General features: G+C 35.7%; 1 protein-coding gene across 1 annotated transcript; it reads left to right on the top strand.

Annotated features, from left to right (window-relative positions):
* Positions 1-7,560: 7,560 nt before the first annotated feature.
* LOC111891941 (late embryogenesis abundant protein At1g64065) lies at positions 7,561-8,127 on the top strand. The gene has a single exon (XM_023888012.1). The coding sequence runs from the start codon at positions 7,561-7,563 to the stop codon at positions 8,125-8,127; it is 567 nt and encodes a 188-aa protein (XP_023743780.1).
* Positions 8,128-22,113: the final 13,986 nt, after the last annotated feature.

The following is a 22,113-nucleotide window of genomic DNA, read 5'->3' as shown; positions in this document are numbered from 1 at the left end:
GATCAGAGTTTGACAGCGTCTTTGAGAGCTACGATTGCAAACCAAATTGTACTTGTGCATATAGTTACTAGACTTATCCAAGTGGGAGACTGTTGGAATAGTGTCTAAGGCTGCAACTATATTAGGCAAGTACTTGACCCGGTTGTGCATGGTCCTTTTGGGCTGCCTTCACCATAGCAACTTGACAGGATGATTTATCAAGAGAGAGTAAATATTATTAATATATTATGGGAATAATATAAAGAATAATATATTGTTATTTGATTAATATAAGTCATAGTATTAATTGGAATTAATTTGGTGACGTAAAGAGATTAATTAAATAAAGGGGTATAAACTGTCAGTTGTTTGATAGTTAAGATTTAGACTGTAAATCCATATAGATATACAAGGGACGGATTCTAGAAGCTAGGATAGCTTCAAAATCGTCCAAGGGGTTATTTATGGAATGGATTTGGATAGCCTTAAGAGAAGATTATCCAATTAGGGTTTAGATTGTAACCCTTAATGAGTCTACAAGTATAAATAGATCTCATGGGCAAGGGAAATCGGTACCTAACCTAAAGTAAGAGAACCCTGGCCGATTTCCTCCCCTCTCCTCTCTCCTAAGTCATCTTTCTTGCTATTGGTGTTTGTAAGCCATTAGAGGAGTGACAATTGTGACTCTAGAAGCTCCAAGACAACAAGATCAACAAGGAATTCAAAGGTATGGTTCTAGATCTATTTCAATGTTTTTATTTAACCTAATTAGCCATTAGAAGTCTTGGATTCAAAGCATGTTTAATTAGAAAGCCTAGATCCAAGCATTAGGGTTTTGCATGCGCACATAGGAAAGTTCTTATGGATAAAACCCATCAGGCTAGACATGAGCACAACCTACCATCCATAGACAGACGGACAGAGTGAGAGGACCATCCAAACACTGGAAGATATGTTGCGAGCCTGCGTGATTGACTTTGGGAAGGCATGGGATACTCATTTACCCCTTGTCGAGTTTTCCTATAATAACAGTTATCACACGAGCATCAAGGCTGCTCCATTTGAAGCCCTCTACGGCCGAAAGTGCAAATCCCCTCTGTGCTTGGCTGAGGTGGGTGATACCCAATTAGCTAGGGGGCAAGCTTCCGACAGTACTCTCACCGGTCCGGAGATCATTCGTGAAACGAAAGAGAAAATCGTTCGGATTCGTGAACGATTGAAAGCCTCTAGAGACCGACAAAAGAGCTACGCAGATAAACGAAGAAAACCTTTGGAATTTCAGGTGGGAGACCGAGTCCTTCTCAAAGTCTCACCCAGAAAGGGCTTGATACGCTTCAGAAAGCGTGGGAAGCTTAATCCGAGGTACATAGGGCCTTTCGAGATTCTTGCAAGAGTCGGCCCCGTAGCTTACAAACTCGACCTACCCGACGCACTTCGTAACATACATTCTACATTCCACGTATCTAACTTGAAAAAGTGTCTGTCGGACGAGACTCTTGTAATCCCACTCGACGGGATCGAGATCAACGAGAGCCTCAACTTCGTGGAAGAACCGGTAGAGATCATGGACCGTGAGGTCAAGCAGACGAAGCAAAGCCATATCCCTATCGTGAAGGTCCGTTGGAACGCCAAGCGAGGACCGGAATTCACTTGGGAACACGAGGATCAGATGAAACTGAAATACCCTCATCTTTTCGCTTAATTATTTGTAACTTCTTGTTTGCTTAAATTCTAATTTCGGGACGAAATTCCTTCTAACGGGGGGATGATGTGACAACCCGAAATTTCCATTTTGTACGAACATTAACTATTCAATAGAAGCTAGTCCAGTTTCAATGAACTTCAGACTTTTCCGAATAAGTTGTGTACATTAGGGTTTACATTTAAGGAGATATCCGGAGAGTGGATGCTCATGGGTTTGTGAAACTTGAGCATTTCAACACTTCGTCATGTTAGAGTCCAATTCCAGAATAAAATATTTTCTGCCAAAATATTTCAAGGCTATAAATAGATTTCTGAACTAAATTATTCATTATTCACATTTCCAACTAGAGAAAAGCCAATTTCTCTCTCACGGATCTTCGGGTTTTCATCCCAAGTCGTGAGTCCACTTCCCTAGTTGTGATTTATTACTTGTTTTATGCTTAATAACATAGTTTACATGTAAAATATGTAAGATCCGGGAGTTTACCGCCCAAGAACGTTCTTGGGGAGTAAACTCCAAAACGAAGCCTAAGAGCTATATAGTCCCATTTCCTTCTTAGGTAGCTCGTTAAGCACATTATGTATGATCTTTTAAGGCTAGAACACAATCAAGAACACCTAGTTTTTGGAGTTTACGGCCCAAGAGTTTCTTGGACTGTAAACACCAAATTTCAAGGGCTTAAAGTGCCCTAAACACTCCTAAGACTTTAAGACAATAACCCTCTATTACTTGTAGCTTGAATGGGGAGTAAATCACATCAAAATCATCCCTAAAAGGGAGTTTACGGCCAAGAAATGCTCTTGGGCCGTAAACTCCAAGTAAAGGCACCAAAGTGTGCCTAAAGTCCCCTTTAGCCTTAAACAAAAGTCTAGAATTTATCCTTTGTGTGCAAGAGGCTTAAAAGAATTAAAACACCCACCCCATAGGAGTTTACGGCCGTAAACTCTAGGGGATATGGTCTTTAGGCCGTAAACTCCTCAAAGGAGCATTCTAAGGCCCTAAACTACCTAAAGGATTAAACCACCAATGCTAGGCTTATTCTAGAATTCATTTAACACTTTAAAACACCCAAAACCACCAAGTCAAGAGTTCACGGCCGTAAACTCAAGGGTTTACGACCGTAAACTCCAAAGGTGAGGTTTGTTGGGTGGTAAGCTCCAAAGGTGGGGTTTGTTGGGTGGTAAACTCATATACAAGGTCATTTGGTACATTAAACCCCTTTAGCGTTGTCCCGTAGCAACTTAGATGCAACCATTAGGACCTATAACACTTATACCAAGTGTTTGCATGTTCCTAAGTGTCCCAACTTATTTCATTAAGTTATTATTTGGTTAATTAGTTATATATATGCTTATTATATGATAACTAGGCTCGTGCGTGTGAACAAGTCTCCGTTTGCCACCTAGCACGATATCCGACACTACAATCCAAACCACTCACCACAAGTGAGTTCATACCCCTTTAATTAACCTTTGAAATACTCTTAAATGTTTTAAATACTTTATGGGGGGATACAAGTTCAATGCTTATAGTTATTGAAATCAATCACTTGTGATTGCATTAATCACATGTGATTAATAACTAGAAAACCAATGATTTTATCACTGTTCAAACTGTTTATCAAACTGCTTTACTTCAAAATGTTTTACAAACTCTTTTACTTACCAAATACTTTTATTTAAACTTTGTTATACTTCTTATAAATTGCATGCCCATATATGTATAGATATATAAGCAACGTTTAAAGGGCTTAGGAAGGCCATCCGCCCTATTTCCTTTTTCTCGATTTGGATGTGGTCTGGTGGGATTTTGGGTGACCATCCGAAGGTCGTTTCAATATTATTTATATATCAATTATACATATATAGACATAAAAGTACTTCCATATTCATGCGTACTATACACATCACTAGTAAGTTACCATCGGGGTAACACAGGATCATACTACTACAAACTACTTGATCAATGAGTCAGTTCATTCATGAGTCTATACATTACATTACTATGAGAACATATACAACTATACTAGAAAGAGAACATATACAACTATACTAGAAAGAGAACATATACAGCTATACTAGAAAGAGAACATATACAACTATACTAGAAAGAGAACATATACAACTATACTAGGAGGAGAACATATACAACTATACTAGAACGAGAAACATTTCATATACAAGAATACGATAACAATTATGATCCACTGGATCGGAGCATGCCTTAAATGTCATGGCCCGAGTTGTAGCCAGAATTCTCTTGGAGGGAGAGCGTGAGTTTGCGTATAGATCTATACTAGATTGACTATCCTACACCTTGCTGCTAGCTACAGCCGGACCTGCAGGTCTGCGGGTGCCAAACGTCATTCCGTTATTACGACCATTCGTATGTCTTTGTTACCAGTCGATAGTATGGTGCAATTATCACATTATACCTTAATATAAATCCGGTTTAAGGTAGTTAGTACAACAGTAGTTCCTATAATACAAAACTACAGTACTACAATGATTTACCCATTACATATTTTAGTGATAACCTCACTTAAACATTAATGTACAAACTATATTTGTTAAATGATAGTTACACTTGGGAAATTACACACTTTTACAATAAACGAGCATACAAAACAGTTAAGCCTTGGTAGAAGGCTACTTTAATAGAAAATATAGGTTTTTCTGAGAGATTCAAACTTTTACAAACACTTACATACATTTTACAAACTTATACTTGAGACACGTTCAAACGTTTTGATAACAAACACCGACACTAAAATACTTATGAACTCACCAGCTTAATGCTGATAAACTCTTTCAAAATAACTTGTATTCTCAGGTCATCAGTAGACAGGTACCGATGCCAACTTTTGAGAAGATGGAGCGCATTCAAGACTCATCATATTATTTTGATTTACATTATATTTTTGGTGTCTAAAACTGTACAGAACCCGCTTGTATTAAGTTTATATATTTAATGCAATGGATGATGTTGTTTGCTTATTTACATTTACTATGTTGTGATACTGTACATGACGTCCTCCGCCCCAGAACGTTTCCGCCGTTCTTGGTTTTGGGGTGTGACAAATATTATAAAATATAATTATCCTAATCAAATTTAAAACATATCAAAAAACCAAATTTTTTGCATCTTACAGCTTACCACGTCGTGGCAAGGAAAAAAATCGTAGCCACCACGTCGTGGTGGCGGAATAGAAAACAGATTGTGAAAAACTTTTACTTGTTCAAGTTCATATTAGTATCAATTCAATAGAAAACTAAACCTATCTGATACTACTGATGGTTTTTAGCATAAACATAAAATTCTATGTGTGAATGCAACCCTAATAAGATCTATGTCTTCTCTAATTGAACATACCATATGAATAACATCATGCAAATCCTAGATCTTTAGATAATAATCGAAAATCATAAAATTAAAGGGTTATGAAACATACCTTTGATTGTTATACAGTAATAGCAATCCAAAACCTTGTAGATTTTGAAGCTCGAGAGCAAGTATCACAAGTGTAATCTCTCTCTCTCTCTCTCTCTCTCTTTATATATATATATATATATATATATATATATATATAAATTGTCTCCCCCACCTCTGCATTACTATGTTATCTTCTTAACGTTGAAATGCAAAAAACCCATGCTACCATTAAAATACATAAAGAAGAACCCCAACAATATACACCTTTTTCCATAGATCTCTTTCTTATCCTCATTCCATCTCAGTTAAAGAACTATAACATGGATTCTTAAACAAAGGATGAATCACCAATCTTACTATCACAGATCTGAGAATTCGTTTTCCCATCGCCCTCCCTATCTTCATCATCATCGTCTTCGATAACCAAAATGGCCATCATCGTCCTCGATAGCAACCCTCATCTCCAACATCCACCATAACCACCCAAATAACTTCTAACATATTTCTTTCTTCTACAGTTTACACATGATGAACCAAAACAAATTCTAAAGCAACCAATGATTTTAATATTTTGATTCCAAAATCAAATCCAAAGCCAAAATTCAAAATCAAGCTGGAGGAACCGACCACCTGTCTACGAAGCAGAAATCAAAATCAATTGTTGGCTTTATGAAACAATCACCGATCTCTGGAACATATCGATTTTAGAAAACAATTCTTGGTGGTAGTGACTCTGATCTAGGACTTGTGATGTCCGATGGGTATGATGGGAAATTAAATGACCCACACTGATATGTAGAACCCGCAACACCCTCTTTTCGCCTGTATTTTCTGAGTTGGTTTATAGTTGAATCCATCTGCTTGTTTAAGGTTGATTTTGTATGGATGTGAAGGTTGATTTCGTGTTTTTAAGTGGATGGCTTCACACCTGAACAACTATAACAAGTAAGATCATCGTCGATGATGGAGTATTCCTGCTGGCGACATAAAGAGTAGTGTTTGAGATTGTTAGGGTTTTCATTCTTTAGATTGGAGAAGATAAATGAAGAAATATACCTGAAACATCAATGACAAGGGTGGGCGAAAGTTCCTAAGGTTCGATGACAGAGGAAAATGGAAATAGGGGAAAAGATAGTTGGGGTCCATTTTACTTATTAAATCATTTGTATTCGGTTAATCAAAATTAGAAACCGAACCATATTTTTTTTGTAATGTTTTCGGTTAAAATGGTTTGTTTATAGATTATTTGATTGTGGTTTGGTTTTTCGGTTAATATGCTTACCCCTAACTTGAACCGTAAACACAATATTTTGATGGGCTTGTAGGTAAGATGCAAAGTTCGTGTTAAATCAAATATTTTATAGTGACCGGTGAATCGGGTTGAGATAACCCATAATATTTTTATCTATCTTTATTGAAATTTTGAAATAAATTAACTGATGCCCTAAATATGATTTAAATTATCATTTGAAAACATTTAGGATGACTATGCTATTATATTTTTAGCTATTTTTTTTTTGTATTATCTATTTACCTAAAATCTTGAATCAAAACATGATTAATACAATTAAAATTATTTAATTAGTAAATTTATTATTTAAATAGGATGGTTAAAATTAGCATTTGAATTAGGCTGTAAACAAATTGAACGTAAACCGTTTGACGGAAAGTTCGTTTATGTTTGTTTTGGTTTAGTTAAACGAATGAACACAAACAATGATCTAGTTCGTTCAATTATATGTTCGTGGACGTTCGTTTATGGTCGTTCATTTAAGTTTTCTTTTTATGTTCATATATTTAAATTCTATTTGATTACATTATATTATATGTTCGTTTATATTTATATATGTTCAATTATGTTTTTTTTTTTTTTTTTTTTTTTTTTTTTTTTTTTTTTGTTTTGTATCAACTCGTTTATGTTTGTTAGTTTATGTTTGTTTAACATGTTAGTGAACATAAACGAACAAACATGAACAATATAATTTATTAAACGAACGAACATAAACAAGTGAACTCGTTTGTTAATTCTTTTATGTTCGTTGTTCGTTCGTGTACTAATTTTTATATAAAGATGCTAAAGGCCAACACTAGTAAGGAATATGTTAAAAAATCCGATTAAATGTTAATACTATATTTTTGTCGAATTCCACTCCATGACAAGGTGTCATATACAAGTTATGTTTCTCAAACCATTAGTTCACTCAAATTTGTCTTTTTATTAACATTAATAACCAAGTAAGACAAAAGTGAAGGCATTTTGATCCCAAAAGCAAGTAAAACCAAAAGAATCATTGTTTTCATCTCTAACACGACATCATTCCTACAAGAAATCACTGTTCACCTTGTAACCATCCCATTCTTTGCCTTGTTCATTGAGAATTCTGAGAATACAATGATCCTAAATTCCCATAAATAAAAAAATCTTGGGTTTTAATAGAAAAAATATGACTATATCTCGAAGAACATTGAAGATATGTTGTGCCGTAACAACTGTTCTTTTGATAATCATCATTGTCACTGCAGTCACGCTTTACTACACTCTTTTCAAGCCTAAACAACCAATAATCACCACTCAAGAGGTCACACTGAATTCCTTCACGATTAATGTGTTTGATGTTACTGATACAAACATTACATTAGGGGTGACAGTCACAGTTAAGAATCCCAATTATGGAGGATTTAAGTATGAGAAAAGTACTACTTACATGAGTTACCGTGGGGATGTAATGGCTGAGGCACCACTCCTAGAGGACTCGATCCCGGCCCGTGGACAGCGTAACATAAGCACAACGGTTTTGGTGGTTGGTAAGAAATTGATTACGAATTCCAATTTTTCGAAGGATATGGAAAGTAAGGTTTTGAATTTGACTTCATCAACAACATTGAAAGGCAAAGCAATAGTTTTAAAAGTGTTCAAAAAGAAGGCTACAAGTTATAGTACTTGTGACATTTCAATTAATTTTGTTGATAATAATGCAACTTCTATTTGCAAATCAAAAGTAAAGTTTTAGATTATGTTTTTTTTTCCTAATAATGATTAATGTTACAATAAATCAGTGTTCAAACTGATAACCGTCCTTTTAATCTGTTATACATCCTATATGAATCGACCATCAAGACTATCACCAATAATTTAAATTTATATAATGAATTTATTGGATCGAGCGAGTGTTGTTTTTTCGAATTTGATCCCATGCCAAGGTTAAATGAGTATTTTAAGCCATTGATAATTTTTAATCTTTCATGTAATAATTAATTTTTTTATGTAACAACAAGAAAAATCCAAAATGGATCCACTAATCACCTTATCCTAGAATCACGCTTTCCCGATTCCCTCTTTCGTCAATAGTAGAAAACAACCCAAATCCAATGCCAAGCGTTTCATGCTGATCCTCAACCCACCTTCGGCAACCAGCAGTCCACCACCCACCTCCGATAACCACCACCCCTTCCATTCCCCTATCATGTCGTTACACCTCATTGTGTCTGAAGTTATCCCCTCCAACGACGTAGGTTGAGGGAGCGAGTTCGCATACATGGGTGGGAATGAGTACAACTTCCCGTTTATCTCGACCAGAAATTACACAAATTTTTTCCTTAAAATATCATTACCAGATGTGAAAGCAGTTCATAAATGCCTCTTAAACTTTGATTCTTGATTAATTATTGAAAATTTTGATTTAACATACCCTTCAAGGCCTAGCTTCATTAATCTCAAATATTTTAAACTTAAAATTCGAAGTAGGAAGCACTTTCGCACTAGTGGCAACAAGTGGTGGTGGAAATATGTTCGAGAATCGAAAGAAGGAGTTTGACAATGGACTTTCCGGGGAAGAGAAAGCAGTTGGTGTCGTTCGTCAAGATACCTTTTAGGGTTCCTTAGTTGAAAACAAAATTTAGTACAAAGATTCTGGTCTAATTATATTCGAAGAAAACCCCTATCAATCAAACAGAGAGGAAGAAAACATAAGTGAAGGGTATTAGAATGAAGTGGTTCCACCATTCGATTAACGTATTTAAGGGACACAGTCTTGGTAGATTTTGTGGTCTTAAGAATATCAGTATACTTGAATATTTTTTATATCGTGATTGCAATCACTTTCTAAAATCTATGATTTTGACCTTATAACCTGGGGTATCACGAAATCAGATTTAAAATAACATAGAGAACTTCAATTAACAAGTCATGCCATTTTCTAAATCAGAAACAATGAATACACCTTGCTGTTTTTGTATTATTGAGAGATAAAACAAATCAATATATGATTTTTGTATATGTAAGTTCCAACCCTTTTTATGGAACCAGAGAAATGTTTTTATACTAGAGAGAAAAGTAGTTAAGCAGAAGTTGCCTTCTTTTGGCGCAAAAATCACGGGTTATTAAGATATAACCAAGTCATGACATCATCATGATGTCACTAAAGGCTTTGGAGGGAAAATGTATGAATGGAGTCATCCTCGACATAGAAATCCAGTTAGGGTTATGCCTCTAAGACCCCGCTAGGGGCGCTGCCCCTAGAGAGTTTTTTGCAAAAATGGGGTTATTCCGGTTTTGCTTTATAAAAATAGGGCACTTTAAAATCCATTTGCAAATCTAGGCCTATGGTCCCACTCAATCACCAACATTTACGTTTATCATTTCAAATATTTACGCTTAAGGCCCTTAAACTATCATAATATATTAAATGGATATCCTTTTATTTTTAATACTTTTTAGCTTTTATTGATATTTTTTTTCCTATTTTAAATTTATATGTGAGACCCTTAAACGATATTATTATTAATAGATTATATTTATATTCTTTCTTATATTTTATTCATATTTTATCTTTATTATTCTTTAATATTTTATCTATAAACATATTTCTTTAAAATGTTTACTTTGTTCATTAGTGTCTTTAATTCAATATTGATACTTCATATTACTATATATTACTATAAGTGTATAAATTATAAACAAATAGATGATTTTAGGGATTACCACTTAAAGCAAAAATAATATTATGCCTTTAATCATTTTTTGTTTATCTATGAAAGGATATGAAATCAAAAACAATTAATGTTGTTTAAAATAGGTTATTATGATTTTATATAGCATCCATGATTTAATCAATTTTTTTTATTTATAAATTTAAATCCAAACTTGTCTTAATTTTTTGTTTTTTTACGAACTCATTTTCAAATATCTTTTAAAAAAATCATTTTCACAAATTCTTTTTTTATAACTATTTTTGAAGCACAATTGTTATATTTAAAAAAAATCATAAATTTGTAAAACCGTTATAAAAATATGATAAAATGTGTAAATATGTGGAGTTAAATAATTTTTCTACAATTTTTTTTTAAGTCTTTAAAAAAATTTAAAAAAATAATGTGATTTCTGAACTAGTAGATTTACATTTTTTATTTACTTTTATTTTTTATTTTCTTTTAAATATTTTGAAAAACAACTCATTAAAAAAATTATTTAATTCCACTAGTTCAGAAATCATATATTCAGTTTTATTTTTTATTTTGTTAAAGACTTTAAAAACATTTTTTATAGAAAAGTTATTTGATTTTATATATTAACATATTTTAGCATGTTTTTATAACCTTTTTACATTATTAAATGATTTTTCTTTAAAATATAAAAATCGAACGTCAAAAAAAGTCATAGAAAACAAATTTGTGAAATTAAATTTCTTAAAAGATATATAAAAACAAAGTTATGAAAATATTTAAAAGAAAAGAACTTTGTTTTAAAAGACAAAAGGGAGTTCATAAAAAAATAAACCAGAAAGTTAGAAAAATAATTAGAAATGTAAAGACCCATATCATAATAAAGATAAAGTTTGGATGTAAATTTGGGAAAAAAAATTGGTTAAATCATGAGTATTATATAAAAGGTACATGTTTTTAATTTATACGCTTATAATAATGAAAATTTTATGATAAAAGAAATAAGTCTCACAATAAATTTAATAGATGAAAAAAATACCAATAAAAGCTAAAAAATATTGAATCTAAAAAACCATATGCATATAATATGTTATGATAGTTTAGGGATCTTAAATATAAATTCTTGAAATGATAAAAGTAAATGTGGGTGATTGAGTGGGGCCACATCCCTATATTTACAAATGGATAGGAAACGACCATATTTTTACAAAGCAAAATGGGAACAACCCCTTTTTTGCAAATAACTCGCCCCTAGATCATGCCAAGGTGCTGCAACCCCTTGGAACCCTGCACCCAGGGGCACTGCCCCCCGACCACCATATTCTCGATTTCACATTTATCACTCTGAGTGTGCATGCCACACCTCTTATCTCAGTTTGTAAATGGAGCACATCCTATCTCATTACTAATAATAATTAAACTAAAATATGTTGATAACAATAAAATTGCCAACAATTCTTCCCTATTTTGGTGTTATCCTTAATTAACTAAAAGAAAAAACGAAATCAAACTTATACATAAATGAATATATCTTGAAGATTAAATTTTCACATTAGTATAATATACATGTCAAATACTCGAGAATTAGGGTGTCCTAAGGATTAAACCCTTCAACTCATTTGAGTAATTGAAGATACTATACACATAAGTTATCCAAAATATCTAATGTTTTAAACTTGACATTATTACAGCCATGTGTCCTATCCATTCATGAGTACACGAAAGCCTAGCTCAAACTTTCTGGAGTGGCAACACTTCACACTCAAATATGTAGTCCTTCTACATCATGCACCTGTCAATGCACTTTATAAAAAAAACTATTAAGAACCAATTTTAACTTTATAGGTTATAAACACATAACTTGGGATGTAGTAAATGAATGTGCTTCAATTTCTAACATTATATTAAAAAGGAATTCAGTATCTCACCCATAGAGATATCAAATGGGCCTTAATCCCATCCTTATAACCGACTTCTTTACCAAATCTATAGTTAAACCTTTCGTCAAGTGATCAACTATGTTTTGTTGAGATCAAAAAATTCAACATAAATGATACTATGAGTACTAAGCTCACATACCATGTTGTGCCTAACACCTGTATGTCGTGAAATTCCATTATATGATTGACTGTATGCTTTTTCCAAGACATCAACACTATCATAGTGTATTGAAATATGTGATATAGGCTTTGGCTACAAAAGAAATTCATAGATCAAATTTCTTAACCATTATGCTTCTTTTCTAACAGCTGCAAGGGCTACAAATTCAGATTCCATAATTGAATTTGTGAAGCATGTTTGTTTCTTAGAAGCCTATAAAATGACACCTCCATAAAGAAAAAAACACCCAACCACTTGTAGGAGAGTGGTCCTCAACAATAGTGACCCAACTATCTTCTGAATATCCTTCAATAACTGAAAGAAAACCTACATAAGTCAAACCAAAGTCCATGGTTTTCTTAAGATACTTCAACACTCTCCTCACTGCTTTCTAGTAATGAGTACTAGGATTGCTAGTAAACATACTTAGCTTTCCTACAGAAAATGAAATATTAGGCCTTATATTGGTCATACCATACATCAAAATGTGTACCCATAGGAGAACAATTAGAACAATTAAACTTCCTAAGAACTTTCTCAATATAATGAGACTATGAAATCGAGATTCCTTTATGTTCACACTTGATTCTTATTCCAAGAATCGCTTCTGCCTCCCCCATATCCTTCATAGAGAATTGGCATGATAACAACTCTTTGTTCATGTCAACTTGCCTTTGATCAGTAGCAAAGATTAACATATCATCTTCATACAAGCATATAATGACTCTTTTTCAAGAATCATCAAACTTTCTATATACACACTTGTCTTACTGATTCAACAAGAAACCATGAGACAATAAAACATCATCAAATATTTGATGTCACTATGTTGGTGCTTGCTTTATCCCTTATAATGAATTTAACAAACTTGCATACGTTATGCTTATTTACAGACATACTAAAACCCTTACGTTGTTTCATATACACCTCTTCCTCTAAATCACCTCTTAAGAATGCTTTTTTAACATCTATTTAGTGGATCACCAAATTATGAAGGGTTATTTTGGCAATCAACAGTTTAATGGTAGAAATACGAGCAACTAGAGCATAAGTGTCAAAATAGTCGATGCTAGGTTTTTCTTTAAAACCTTAAATAACCAATCGAACCTTAAACTTGACAATTAATTTATCAACTTTCGTCTTTTGTTTGAATTTCCACTTGCAACCCAAAGGTTTGCATTCAAGAGGAAGATCAGAAAACACCCAAGTATTATTCCCCATGATGGAATCCATCTCATCATTTATCTATTCTTTCCAAAAAGCAACATCTTAAGATTTCATTGCTTCATCAAACGTTTTAGGATCCTCTTCAACACTAAAACGATATGCTAATTGATTTGCAATTTCATTTCTAGAACCCTCAACTAGGTAAAGCTGAAAATCATTACTAAATGATTTAGCTTTCCTTTGTCTCTTGCTTGTTCTAAGCTCAGGTGATTCATTTGAATCATGTACAAATTCATTGGTTGTCCCACTGGAAATAGAAACCAAGTCCTTTGGTTTAGGTATGGATGAAAATCGATTTTACTCAAATATTGCATCTCTAGATTTTATTAGTATGTTAACTAAAACAGAAACATTAGGTACTATAATGCAAAAATTATAAGCCTTGGAATGCTCAACATATCTAATAAAGATACAATCAATACGTATTTCACCAAAAGTTTACATTCTCAGTTCAGTCAACCTTATATGCAACAACGTAATTCTCAAATAAATTTTTCATTTTAAAACACAATAAAATCTTGTTTCACAATTCTCAAAACACATATGTCTCAAATTTCAATATCAAAAACACAATCCCAGAATCATAAAACGATCTCCCGCAGATGTGTACAATCATGTCGGTGCCTTGCCGCGATCCTCGGAACTACCTGAAACACATAACACATAACACGGTAAGCATAAAAGCTTAGTGAGTTCCCAAAAATACCACACGCATCTCATTAGGCACTCGAGGCTATAACTCAATAAGACCCTCTGGTCAATATGTCTCAGTGGGACCCTTCGGTCCCACAACTTAGATGAACCCTCTGGTCCCTCAACTCAGCATCACAATATAATACACAAAATACATAACACAATAAATAGCAAGATATCTCATTACACAACTCAAGAACATAAGACCCTCTGGTCACACATAAAAATTGCCACTCAAGGTAAGTATAGTGAGAAGACTCACCTCGGGAAATCTCGGAAAGTATCAAACTCGAAATACTGATCTAGCCTCCGCCTAATCACATAAAGTAATTTACCTCTAATTAACAACGATTCTCAAAGGCTATGCTAGTCCCTTCTTGTAATCTCTCCAAAGGGGAAAAGACTATGTTACCCCTCCAATGGTCCAAATGTCCAATTGTTGACCAAATTCCAAAAGTCAACGAAAGTCAGCAGAGGGCAGTACGCGGTGCGTACCAGCTCTGTACGTGGGGCGTACCCCGTAGCTATCCAGAATCGGGGGAAATCGACTCCTACGTTGAGCATACTGGGATTACGCCTAGTGTACGTCTCAATTTCCCACTCCTCGTGGTTTTTGATCTAAATCGGCTAATACATAAGCTCAGATCCCAGATCTGGTTGCTCTAACGCCTCTCAAACCATAAAGTCAATGACATTAAGCCTTTTCATGGCTGTAAAGGTCACCAACACCCAAAACATACCACTTCCTTCCTTAAGAGACTCATAACTCATGCATGGTCAGCTCTTAATGACCAATATTAGATTTTTATGGCTCTATAACACAAAATAAGCTAGCAAGAGATAGATATCGGATCCTAGGGCCTTATCAACTCATAAAGCCTTCAAAATTGTGGACAAAAACCCTAAAACACCCCACACATGAACATAAATGAAAAAGTAGGAAAGCTAGAAACTTTTTGATGGGTTTTGAGCATTCTAACACTTCCTAAGTGTACATGCAACCCTAATAACCTTGGATCTATGTTTGTCTAATTATCATGCAAAGTTGAATTCCAAGGTTATATTCCTATCTAGCATACATGGGGAACAATTTTAACTTGAATCATAGATAGAATAACTTACCTTGTTGTTGCTTGTGTTCCTTGAAACCTTGTGAGCCTAGCACCCCAAGTGTGATGCCTCAAATGCTTCACACAACACCAAATGCTCTTGGAAAGACTCTTGAGATAACACACACTTCTCAAAATCGGCCAAGCCCTCTAGTTTCTTAGTGTTCAACTTGTGTTGCCAATTTTGTGGAGAATGGGACTCTTATATAGTGTTGGCACATCTAGGGTCACACCATGTAAACCCTAATGTGTCATGACTCTTCATTTCCATGACCCATGGGTTTGTAACTCCCATGGAGCATCCATGGAGCATCCTATGGGTAGAACCCAACTTGATAATCCATGGAGCCTCTTAGCCCACTATACAAGATATGGATGATTTACATAATCAACCCATATATTTAATTAGTTATCCTTTGATCACTTAATTAATTAATTCTTGATCAAACTAATCAAATAATATTATTAATATATTAGAACTTATAATATATTAATAATCTCCAAGTGTTATTTCTCTCATTTAGTCTATCCAATTGCATGGTGCCATGCAACCCAAATGGACCATGCCGGGTCGGGTCAAGTACAAGCCCGAAATAGTTATGGACTTAGACACCTTATCCAACAGTCTCCCACTTGGATAAGTCTAATAACTATATCTCTAGTACTTCAGGAACCGACCGGCAATCGTAGCTCTTTCAAGGTCTCTCGGAACTGAGAAGATGATGATACGCCATTTAAGATAAGTGATCATATAATCCTCTGTTCTAGATATCAGCCAGACAAATACATGGAACATGTCTTGCTTATTGTCCAACATTTGTTTCCCGATTTCCGATTTGTTTGACATAGAACTTAATTGAACAAATCAACTTAGTTCTGACCGGGCCCGGTACATGGGTCAAAACAAAATCATCGAGGGGCCCAGATATCAGCTTCTAATCCAAGAAGGAACAGATAAACTTCGACTCATATGTTTGTTCTACCACTCATTGAATTACACACAAACGTACGTTTTATAACATCGAGTTACCAATGCGGTTTCGTACAGTCAATGCATAACCAACTTGTAAGTAACAAATCATATCTCTAGGTTTGAAGACTTATATGATATTACCGTCTCACGATCACTCGAGATAAAATTCCATGAAGTGATTCCAGTGAGCGTGGGTTGAGTCCAATGCTCAGAACTTATGAGCACTCATGATTGTTGTAGCCTTGTCCAAGACCTCTACAACCAAACATGACAGTCTTGATTCATATCTACTTCCAACATATGACCGACTGTGGAGGTTTGAATAATATGTTATACCAAACAAAATTATTCTGGAAGTCAAAACATGCAAAAGAAATATAGTAAACGATTGACAAGAGATAGCAACACTTTACTCATAAATAAAACATTTTTTATTCATCATCTAATGTCAATTACACTTTACAAATTTCGAGATTATCTAACTACTAAATCTAATATCATCCTTCAGCCCTATGCTCCGAGCATGCTGAAGATGCTTAACCCGAGTCAATCCCTTTGTGAGGGGATCTGCCGGATTCTCATCTGATGATACCCTCTTTGCCACGAGGTGTCCTTCTTCGATCCGATGTCTAATGAAATGGTATTTTCTGTCGATGTGTCTGGATCTTCCATGATCCCTTGGTTCCTTGGCTAAGGCATCAGCACTTTCACTATCACAGAAAATTTCCATTGGCTCTTTAATAGCTGGTACAACTCCAAGGTCTCCAATGAAGTTCTTCAGCCATATCGCCTCCTTTGCTGCTTCACTAGCTGCAATATACTCTGATTCACAAGTAGAATCTGCCACTGTCTCTTTCTTGGAACTCTTCCAAGAAATTGCTCCTCCGTTTAGGGTAAAGACCCAGCCCGACTGAGAGCGGAAATTATCCCTATCAGTCTGGAAGCTAGCATCACTATACCCTACCACTCTCAAGTCATCACTCCCACCGAGGGTAAGGACCCAGTCCTTAGTCCTTCTTAGGTACTTGAGGATATTCTTTACCGCAGTCCAGTGTGCCTTGCCAGGGTTTGCCTGATACCTGCTAACCATGCTCAAGGCAAAAGCTACATTGGGTCGAGTACACGTCATAGCATACATGATCGATCCTACTGCCGAAGCGTAAGGTGTTCGACTCATTTCTGCTATCTCAGCCTCAGTGCTAGGGCTTTGTGTCTTACTCAATCTGGTGTTACTCTGGATGGGTAACTCTCCTTTCTTGGAATCCTGCATGCTGAATCTTTTCAGCACCTTATCCAAGTAGGTACTCTGACTAAGTCCAATTAGTCTTTTACTCCGATCTCTCAAGATTCTTATCCCTAGAATATAGGCAGCTTCACCAAGGTCCTTCATAGCGAAACACTTACCAAGCCAGGACTTTACTTCCTGCAGGGTTGGAATGTCGTTTCCTATGAGTAGTATGTCATCCACATACAATACCAAAAGCTAACTATACTCCCACTAGCCTTGACATACACACAAGATTCATCTTCACTCCTAGAAAAGCCAAATTCCTTGACCTTTTCATAAAAGCAAAGATTCCATCTGCGAGGTGCTTGCTTCAATCCATAAATGGATTTTTCAAGCTTACACACTCTATTAGGGTACTCGTTGCTGACAAAACCCTCTGGCTGACTCATGTAAACATCTTCAGCCAACTTTCCATTAAGGAAAGCGGTTTTGACATCCATCTGCCATATTTCATAGTCATGAAATGCAGCTATGGCTAACAGAACCCGAATAGACTTAATCTTGGCTACCGGAGAAAAGGTCTCATCATAATCCACTCCAGGAATTTGAGAGAAGCCCTTTGCAACCAGTCTAGCCTTATAAGTGTGTACTTTACCATCCATGTCGGTCTTCTTCTTGAAGACCCATTTGCACCCTACTGTCTTACGACCTGGTACATTTTCAACCAAGTTCCAAACTTGATTGTCATACATGGATTGTATCTCGCTATCCATAGCCTCTTTCCATTTAGCAGACTCGGGGCCTGCCATGGCTTCCTCGTAGCTGTTAGGGTCATCTTGACTTACTAGTGTCTCATCACTAATAAGTGTCTCACCTTCTGCAGTAATATGGAATCCATAGTAATGCTCAGGTGCACTCCTAACTCTCGTGGAACGTCTCAGAGGTACAGATTTGTCAATTGGCTCAACAGGAGTTTCCTCCTCAAGTTGAGGGCTAGAGTTTGAAGTTCCTTCACCGCTTGATTCTTGAATTTCTTCAAGATCAATTTGCCTCCCACTGTCTCCTTGGCTTATAAATTCTCTCTCTCGAAAGACTCCTCTTCTTGCTACAAAGACCACATTGTCACTAGGTCTGTAGAAGAGGTAACCAAAGGATCGCTGTGGGTAACCGATGAAAATACACCTCTCGCTTCGAGGTTCGAGCTTATCATGAGTCTCGCGTCTCACGAAAGCCTCGCAACCCCAAATCTTGATGTGGTCTAGTTTAGGTACTTTACCAGTCCACATCTCGTGAGGAGTTTTGGCAACTTTCTTTGTAGGGACTAGATTAAGAATATGGGCGGCAATCTCTAAGGCATACCCCCAGAATGAGATTGGTAGCGTAGCTCGACTCATCATGGAACGAACCATATCTAACAAGGTTCGATTACGCCTCTCAGCCACACCATTCAATTGTGGTGTCCTGGGAGGTGTCAATTGTGAGACTATCCCACATTCCCTTAGATAGTCGAGGAACTCTGAACTAAGATACTCACCACCACGATCGGATCGAAGCATCTTAATGTTCCTGCCCAATTGATTCTCGACTTCCTGTTTAAATTCCTTAAACTTCTCGAAAGTCTCTGACTTATGCTTGATCAAGTAGACATATCCATATCTACTATAATCGTCAGTAAAAGTCAAATAATAACGATTAGCATCCCTTGTGGCATGTTTGAATGGTCCACACACATCCGTGTGTATAAGGTCCAACAAACCTTCACTCCTCTCACACGAACCTGTGAAGGGTGACTTTGTCATTTTTCCAAGTAAGCATGATTCGCAACTATCATCTGACTTTAGGTCAAACGACTCCAAGACTCCATCCTTTTGGAGTTGGCCTATGTGTTTCTTGCTTATATGTCCAAGACGACAATGCCATAAAGATGCTTTATCCAAGTTATTATTAGTAGAATCAATACATAAAACATTATTTCCTAGGTTATCAACAACAGATACAGCTTCATACACACCATCACAAGGTAATGCTTTAAAATAAAGAACATTATTAAAGAAAGCATCAATAGAACCAACTTCATTATTAAATGAAAAGGTAAACCCTTGTTTGTACAAAGCATGAAAGGAAATAATATTTCTTGCCATTTCTGGTGAATAACAACACTTATTCAAATCTAAACTAAACCCACTACTTAGCGATAAAGTATAAACTCCAATCTTGGTAACAGGTATAGCTTTCCTATTCCCCATGATCAAGTTTATCCTTCCTTGCTCCACATCCTCACTTCTTCTTAGTCCCTGCAAGTCACAACAAATATGAATACCACAACCGGTATCAAGGACCCAAGAATTAGAATGGGGTGAGTTATTAGAAATGATAGTGTAAATACCTGCATGGTTGGGTTTAACTTTCCCATCCTTCACATCTTGCTGGTATTTTGGGCAGTTCCGCTTCCAATGAGCTTTTTCATGGAAATAGAAGCATTCAGCCTCTTTTGGGTCAGAAGAAGGAGTAATGAAACCTTTCTTGGTTCCACTTGAAGAAGACCCATCAAGGGTCCGAGCCTTGGTACCCTTAGAAGAGCTCTTTCTCTTCCTCCCTCGACTTTTCCCGATTGCCAAAACCGGAGTAGAGTTTTGAGTAGGAGTGATAGCAACCGACTTCCCCTTAAGACCTGATTCTGCGGTCTTGAGAAGTCCCTGAAGTTTGCTGAGGGTGACTTCTTCCTTGTTCATGTGATATGTCATGCGGAATTGATCATAGCACGATGGTAAGGAATGCAAAATAATATCTATTGCAAGATCCTCCGGGAAGTTCACATTAAGCTTCAGCAAACGATCCACATACCTTTGCATTTTCTGCATGTGGCTCGTGACGGATTCCCCGTCCTTCATCATGGTTGTTATCATGGAGCAGATGATCTCATACCTCTCTTGTCGTGCACTTTGATGGTATCTTTCCATCAAATCTTGGTGCATGTCATAAGGGTAGAAATCCTCATAAGACTTTTGGAGTTCCGCTGTCATCGTGGCCATCATGATGCAAGCCACTTTCGTAGCATCCCTTTCATGTGCCCGAAATTCAGCGATCTCCTGAGGAGTTGCAGTGGACTCATCAATCTCCTTAAGCTCCTTGTCAAGGACATATTCTTTGTCCTCGTAGCGGGTAATCATCCTGATGTTTCTGATCCACTCATTGAAGTTGGATCCATCAAAGGTGACTTTCCCACACAAGTTCATAAGGGTAAAGGAGCCATTAGGATTAGAGCCAGAAGCATTGTTGAAAGACATCTGAAGGAAAGAGGACAAGATTAGTTTAGATATAAGAGAGTCCTTAATAAAACACCCAAATGTAATATTAAGGCTAGGATCCAATCACAATATAATATAACTTAGAAGAGGTATGCCGTAATCTAAGCTATATCATATTTGAAAGGTAGGTGAATGACGATTCACCAATTTCCACCACGAAAACCGCAATATTTTAGTATTAGGTTTTTGAATGGTTCTTAGAAATTCCTAGATTCTTTGAGATTCAATGAACTTTTCAAAGGCATGTTTCAATCTCGAGTGTGCCCTCCAAGTTTTGTGACTGGGATACCGAGGATCACAAAACGAGGTGTGAAGTAACCATGCAAATCACTTGGTACCCTTAAAGTTTATCACTCAATCGATGTGCCGGTTAACCACACACGCTCCATCGATACTATAATAAACCCTAAGTCACCCTTTACCTACCTTGTTAAGTCCAAGTTAGTGTGCCGGTTAACCACACACGCTCCACCAACGACTTAATCAAAGTGTAAAGTGTAATTTCATGGAATAGCACCTTATTCACATTTTTCCTAAAGTAACTAAGATTGGGAATTTAATAAAACATTTAGTTACTTTATAATATTCATCATACTTTGAATGAGAATTAATAAGTCCTTGTCTTACCCGTTCGGCTAACGACCCTCCACCGATCAAGCAAGCGGTGGGTGAGAGTGGACACCCATTAAGTCACCATTTTATAGGCAACAACCTTATACCCACCTTATAGACCGGCTTCGTGAATGAGGCGTACTAGCGGTAAGACGACTTTGTTCTTATACATATATATATATATATATATATATATATATATATATATATATATATATATATATATATATATATATATATATATATATAATTATTAAATCATAATAATATAAGTATAAGGGTTGAATTTTAACTTTTAAAATTCTAGGGGTTGGAACTAAAGTTTTAACTTAACTTTACTTGTTCCAAAACTTGAGGGCAAGTTTTGTAAACTTTCAAAACTTTTCATTTCTTGTAACTTATGAGTTTAATAGAGTAATAAAATGAGGTCTTTTCATTTTTCCTAACTCTTGTGTTCTTTTCATGGTTTTTAACCCAAGAGACTTTTGGTTTTTCCATAACTTGAGGACAAGTTATGGACTCCATTAAAACACATTATGATCATGAATTAATCTACCACATAGGTTACAAATAATTCCTATGATCATCTAAACATCATAACAACAAGAATATGAATATGAACACTTTCAAGAATCAAAATCACATTTAACTTTGTAATTTTGATAACTAGTTGTTGTAAATGAGTTAGAAAAGACATTACACCTTCTAAAACAAGTTTTCAAGTACCAAAACATTTTAGGGTAATGATTCTAATCCATTTCCAACAACTCAAGTCGAAATTCTGCACTCTGTCGACCCTACTCGCC

This window comes from Lactuca sativa, chromosome 1 (assembly GCF_002870075.4).
Source record: "Lactuca sativa cultivar Salinas chromosome 1, Lsat_Salinas_v11, whole genome shotgun sequence".
Classification (NCBI taxonomy): Eukaryota; Viridiplantae; Streptophyta; class Magnoliopsida; order Asterales; family Asteraceae; genus Lactuca; species Lactuca sativa.
The sequence above is the reverse complement of the archived record's forward strand: the minus strand, read 5'-3'. Positions and strand labels throughout refer to the sequence as shown.

Coding starts and splice junctions, on each gene's coding strand:
- LOC111891941 (XM_023888012.1), top strand. CDS start 7,561: ATGACTATATCTCGAAGAACATTGAAGATATGTTGTGCCGTAACAACT.